This window comes from Salvelinus alpinus, chromosome 17, assembly GCF_045679555.1.
Source record: "Salvelinus alpinus chromosome 17, SLU_Salpinus.1, whole genome shotgun sequence".
NCBI classification, from domain to species: domain Eukaryota; kingdom Metazoa; phylum Chordata; class Actinopteri; order Salmoniformes; family Salmonidae; genus Salvelinus; species Salvelinus alpinus.
Genome location: NC_092102.1, coordinates 51,747,072 through 51,753,470, shown reverse-complemented (window position 1 = coordinate 51,753,470; position 6,399 = coordinate 51,747,072). Strand labels below are relative to the sequence as shown.

At 48.5% G+C, this 6,399-nt stretch overlaps 1 protein-coding gene across 1 annotated transcript in view; it reads right to left on the bottom strand.

The window, feature by feature from the left end:
* Positions 1-2,626: 2,626 nt before the first annotated feature.
* LOC139543152 (membrane-associated guanylate kinase, WW and PDZ domain-containing protein 2-like) overlaps positions 2,627-6,399 on the bottom strand; it is a 126,466-nt gene continuing 122,693 nt past the window's right edge. Inside the window, exons 17-18 of the mRNA XM_071349390.1 lie at positions 3,882-3,969; positions 2,627-2,733 (exon numbers count right to left, since the gene is read on the bottom strand). Coding sequence (XP_071205491.1) covers positions 2,727-2,733; positions 3,882-3,969 — 95 coding nt within the window. The 3' untranslated portion in view covers positions 2,627-2,726. The remainder of the gene's footprint in view (positions 2,734-3,881; positions 3,970-6,399) is intronic.

Genomic DNA, 6,399 nt, shown 5'->3' with positions numbered 1-6,399 from the left:
AGAGAGGGTTGATATGAGGAGATGTAGCTGCTGTCTGGTTTGTAGAGAGGGTTGAAATGAGATGTTTGATGTAGCTGCTGTCTGGTTTGTAGAGAGGGTTGATATGAGGAGATGTAGCTGCTGTCTGGTTTGTAGAGAGGGTTGAAATGAGGAGATGTAGCTGCTGTCTGGTTTGTAGAGAGGGTTGAAATGAGGAGATGTAGCTGCTGTCTGGTTTGTAGAGAGGGTTGAAATGAGGAGATGTAGCTGCTGTCTGGTTTGTAGAGAGGGTTGAAATGAGGAGATGTAGCTGCTGTCTGGTTTGTAGAGAGGGTTGAAATGAGATGTTTGATGTAGCTGCTGTCTGGTTTGTAGAGAGGGTTGAAATGAGGAGATGTGGCTGCTGTCTGGTTTGTAGAGAGGGTTGATATGAGGAGATGTAGCTGCTGTCTGGTTTGTAGAGAGGGTTGATATGAGGAGATGTGGCTGCTGTCTGGTTTGTAGAGAGGGTTGATATGAGGAGATGTAGCTGCTGTCTGGTTTGTAGAGAGGGTTGATATGAGGAGATGTAGCTGCTGTCTGGTTTGTAGAGAGGGTTGATATGAGGAGATGTAGCTGCTGTCTGGTTTGTAGAGAGGGTTGATATGAGGAGATGTAGCTGCTGTCTGGTTTGTAGAGAGGGTTGATATGAGGAGATGTAGCTGCTGTCTGGTTTGTAGAGAGGGTTGATATGAGGAGATGTAGCTGCTGTCTGGTTTGTAGAGAGGGTTGATATGAGGAGATGTAGCTGCTGTCTGGTTTGTAGAGAGGGTTGATATGAGGAGATGTAGCTGCTGTCTGGTTTGTAGAGAGGGTTGATATGAGGAGATGTAGCTGCTGTCTGGTTTGTAGAGAGGGTTGATATGAGGAGATGTAGCTGCTGTCTGGTTTGTAGAGAGGGTTGAAATGAGGAGATGTAGCTGCTGTCTGGTTTGTAGAGAGGGTTGATATGAGGAGATGTAGCTGCTGTCTGGTTTGTAGAGAGGGTTGATATGAGGAGATGTAGCTGCTGTCTGGTTTGTAGAGAGGGTTGATATGAGGAGATGTAGCTGCTGTCTGGTTTGTAGAGAGGGTTGAAATGAGGAGATGTAGCTGCTGTCTGGTTTGTAGAGAGGGTTGAAATGAGGAGATGTAGCTGCTGTCTGGTTTGTAGAGAGGGTTGATATGAGGAGATGTAGCTGCTGTCTGGTTTGTAGAGAGGGTTGATATGAGGAGATGTAGCTGCTGTCTGGTTTGTAGAGAGGGTTGATATGAGGAGATGTAGCTGCTGTCTGGTTTGTAGAGAGGGTTGAAATGAGGAGATGTAGCTGCTGTCTGGTTTGTAGAGAGGGTTGATATGAGGAGATGTAGCTGCTGTCTGGTTTGTAGAGAGGGTTGATATGAGGAGATGTAGCTGCTGTCTGGTTTGTAGAGAGGGTTGATATGAGGAGATGTAGCTGCTGTCTGGTTTGTAGAGAGGGTTGATATGAGGAGATGTAGCTGCTGTCTGGTTTGTAGAGAGGGTTGAAATGAGGAGATGTAGCTGCTGTCTGGTTTGTAGAGAGGGTTGATATGTTTGATGTTGTTGTTACTTGCATATCCATTATAAAAAAAAGTTGTGATGACAATGATTATGTTGAAGATAATACCATTCATTATGATATAGATCCAATGTGATAGTGGACTTCAATAGGCAATGGTGTTAGGTAGGGTATGATGATGGGTCCTAGTCAAGAGGTGGGTTAACAGGGGAATGGGTGGTGCAGTGGTCAGGGAAGTGGTCCCAGACAAGAGGTCAATTCCCCGATTTTCTAGAAATCCTGGTTGGACAAATTCTGGAATTAAAACGAGGAAATAATCCATGAAACCGCTAACCAGGATTATCTATCATCTACAGGTCAAGACCTTCTCTCAGCCTGTTTCCTGTCAGTCTGTATCCCACCAAAACCTGAGACGTCTGCAGGTCAGGTTTAATCCAGGGACTGTTGTCGGTGGCCCTCTGTGGCTGTGTGCTGCTCCAGGGGCCTGGGGTGTGGGATGCATGGTTGGCCCGGAGCCATGACTGGGTGCTCCAGGGGCCTCCTCTCTGGTCCCCGGGGTCTTGGGCGGTGGAACCGAAGATGCTAGCTGCAGACAGGCTGACCTGGTCAGAGAAGCTGTCCCCGGAAGTCCCTGTTTCCCCTGATTCCACATTAGACAGCTCAGCCTCTCCATCCTGCAGCGGTTTGAGGAAGGAGAAGAGAGCTCTCTCTGCAGGTCCAGAATCTTCTCTCTCCCTCCTCCCCCCTTCCCTCTTACCTTCACCTGTGTTTCTGATGGGAAGCTCCTCTGTCTCATCTCCCCTCTCTCTCCTGTTCTTTTCCCTCTTACTCTGCATTTCCCTGCTCCTCTGCTGTTTTGACCTCTGTTTGGCCTCGCTGGGCCTCACCTCCTCCTCCTCCACTTCCTGTCTGTTCTTGGGTAAACTCTGGGTGCGTTTCCCGTTGTCCTTATCCCCTAAACTCTGACCTCTGTGGCTGACCACCTGACCCTCCTCCTCCTCGGGCCAATCCAGGTCTGTGTCAGGAGTACCTCCTCCTCTGCTCCTCGTTCCCCCCAGACTACCTCCTTTACTCTGCCTCTCCCCTCCTCTATCCACCCTTTCGCTCTTCCTTGGCAGAGAGTGTGTCTTATCTACTGCAGCCACACCCGCATCCTCTGGGTAGAGAGAGAAGGAGACTGATCTGGGATCATGGTCTGAGAGAGAGAGAGAGAGAGAGAGAGAGAGGGGGACGGGGACGAGAGGGGGATGAGATGGCAGAGAGAGAGGGAGAGAGGGCAGAGAAAGAGGGGGAGGAGAGGGCAAAAAGAGAGAGAGGGAGGGGGAAGGGGGGGTGAGAGAGCAGAGAGAGAGAGAGAGAGCGAGAGGTCAGAGAGAGAGAGAGAGAGAGAGGTCAGAGAGAGAGTGGTCAGAGAGAGAGAGAGAGAGAGAGTGGTCAGAGAGAGAGAGAGAGAGAGGTCAGAGAGAGAGTGGTCAGAGAGAGAGAGAGTGGTCAGAGAGAGAGAGAGAAAGGTCAGAGAGCGAGAGAGAGAGGTGATAGGGAGTTAGAGGGAAAACACCAATTAGAAACCAGTTTTCAGTTTAACACAAACAACAAACAGTGTTATCCAAGTTTGAGGTAAAACAAAACAGGTGATGATGAAATGGGATGAAAATGTAGAGAATAGCGAGCCCGGTGGCTCTTTGTTTCAGCCTAAGTAATGTACTGTAAATGTTGACTGAGATAACACGACTTATGTTTCCACTGAAATACAATGATTATGGAGGCTGAACAACAACTTCTATTCAATTATATCTAGGTTTGCAAAATTCTGGTAACTTTTACAAAATTCTCTGGTTTTCCCAAAATCCTGGTTGTAAGATTTTTTTGAATTGCATGAAATCTGGGAAACATCCAACCAAGATTTCTGGAAAAACAGGGAATTTTGTGAAAGAGACTGAGTTTTTTCCCAAACCTAGTTCTATCACAACTACACTTTGTGATAGTGTACTGTTGGATCCTATACGATTATGAGCGGTATATAAATATATGTCTATTCCATAGGTCTGGAGGTACGACTCACTGCGCATAGAATTTATCTACAAGAGCGAATAAACACGAACATAAGGGACAACCCTGCTGTTTACCTCTTGATAATGTAACTCAGGACAACAAGAACATGTGCTTCAGACTGTACGGTTCAGTTGGGAAGAGGCACTAGCAACGCTAAGGTTGTTGGTTCAAGTCACGCAGGGATCACATACTAGAATGGATAACAGGGTCTACTAAGTGGCATACATCAAGATGAGTGGTTCTAGAACAGAAATCAAAGAGAATGGAAGACTAACAGGAAGAGATACCAACCGCGTATTCTCTGTTCTGCCGACGACATAGAAACAAGGCTCTCCCTGCTTAGAGTTGGTCATACACAGAGACAGGCTGGAGAGCTCCACTGAGAGGGAGGAGGAGGAGAGGGACATAAAGAGGAGAGAGAAAGATGAAGGTGAAGGGACAGTACAAAGAAAGAAGGAGACCACATGTACGGTCAGGAAAAAGAGAGAAATAGGAAGAAGAAAGTCAGGAAGATCCAAGACTCTGAGAACTGAGACTCTGAGAACTGAGACTCTGAGACTCTGAGAACTGAGACTCTGAGACTCTGAGCACCGAGACTCTGAGAACTGAGACTCTGAGAACTGAGACTCTGAGCACTGAGACTCTGAGAACTGAGACTCTGAGAACTGAGACTCTGAGAACCGAGACTCTGAGACTGAGACTCTGAGACTGAGACTCTGAGACTCTGAGACACTGAGACTCTGAGAACTGAGACTCTGAGACTCTGAGACTCTGAGACTCTGAGAACTGAGACTGAGAACTGAGACTCTGAGAACTGAGACTCTGAGAACTGAGACTCTGAGAACTGAGACACTGCGAACTGAGACTCTGAGGACTGAGACTCTGAGAACTGAGACTCTGAGAACTGAGACTCTGAGAACTGAGACTCTGAGACTGAGACTCTGAGACTGAGGCTCTGAGAACTGAGACTCTGAGAACTGAGACACTGAGACACTGAGACTCTAAGCACTGAGACTCTGAGCACTGAGAACTGAGACTCTGAGACTCTGAGCACTGAGACTCTGAGCACTGAGAACTGAGACTCTGAGAACTGAGACACTGAGACTCTGAGAACTGAGACTCTGAGAACTGAGAACTGAGACTGAGACTGAGACTCTGAGAACTGAGACACTGAGACTCTGAGCACTGAGAACTGAGACTCTGAGCACTGAGACACTGAGACACTGAGACACTCAGACTCTGAGAACTGAGACTCTGAGACTCTGAGACTCTGAGCACTGAGAACTGAGAACTGAGACTCTGAGACTCTGAGCACTGAGAATCTGAGCACTGAGAATCTGAGCACTGAGCACTGAGACACTGAGACATTGAGACTGAGACACTGAGACTCTGAGACTCTGAGACACTCAGACTCTGAGCACTGAGACACTGAGACTGAGACACTGAGACTCTGAGACACTCAGACTCTGAGAACTGAGACTGAGACACTGAGACTCTGAGCATCGAGACTCTGAGCATCGAGACTCTGAGCATCGAGACTCTGAGCATCGAGACTCTGAGCACTGAGACTCTGAGAACTGAGACTCTGAGCACTGAGACTCTGAGCACTGAGACTCTGAGAACTGAGACTCTGAGACACTGAGACTGAGACTCTGAGCACTGAGAAAGAAAGCTGAGGAAACAAGTGAAAGAACTATCCAGAATGGGTCAATAAAGGTCACTAAGAGACCAATCAGGGTTTTAGATGCTAGCTAATGTTCTAGCAATAGTCATGTCCTTCACCGAGACGCACAAACATTTTACATCCCAATTGGATCTTTGTTAGGTTTCTGTTATGTCTCACCTGTCTCTCACCATAGTCTGGGACGTATCCTTCCTCCCCTCCCTGTCTCTCACCATAGTCTGGGACGTATCCTTCCTCCCCTCCCTGTCTCTCACCATAGTCTGGGATGTATCCTTCCTCCCTTCCCTGTCTCTACCATAGTCTGGGACATATCCTTCCTCCCTTCCCTGTCTCTCACCATAGTCTGGGACGTATCCTTCCTTCCCTCCCTGTCTCTCACCATAGTCTGGGACGTATCCTCCCCTCCCTGTCGCTTACCATAGTCTGGGACGTATCCTCCCCTCCCTGTCTCTCACCATAGTCTGGGACGTATCCTCCCCTCCCTGCCTCTCACCATAGTCTGGGACGTATCCTCCCCTCCCTGTCTCTCACCATAGTCTGGGACGTATCCTCCCTTCCCTGTCTCTTACCATAGTCTGGGACGTATCCTCCCCTCTCTGTCTCTTACCATAGTCTGGGACTTATCCTCCCCTCTCTGTCTCTTACCATAGTCTGGGACGTATCCTCCCTACCCTGTCCCTTACCATAGTCTGGGACGTATCCTCCCTCCCTGTCTCTTACCATAGTCTGGGACATATCCTCCCTTCCCTGTCTCTTACCATAGTCTGGGACGTATCCTCCCTTCCCTGTCTCTTACCATAGTCTGGGACATATCCTCCCCTCCCTGTCTCTTACCATAGTATGGGACGTATCCTCCCTTCCCTGTCTCTTACCATAGTCTGGGACATATCCTCCCCTCCCTGTCTCTTACCATAGTCTGGGACGTATCCTCCCTACCCTGTCTCTTACCATAGTCTGGGACGTATCCTTCCTACCCTGTCTCTTACCATAGTCTGGGACGTATCCTCCCTCCCCTGTCTCTTACCATAGTCTGGGACGTATCCTCCCTACCCTGTCTCTTACCATAGTCTGGGACGTATCCTCCCTACCCTGTCTCTTACCATAGTCTGGGACGTATCCTCCCTT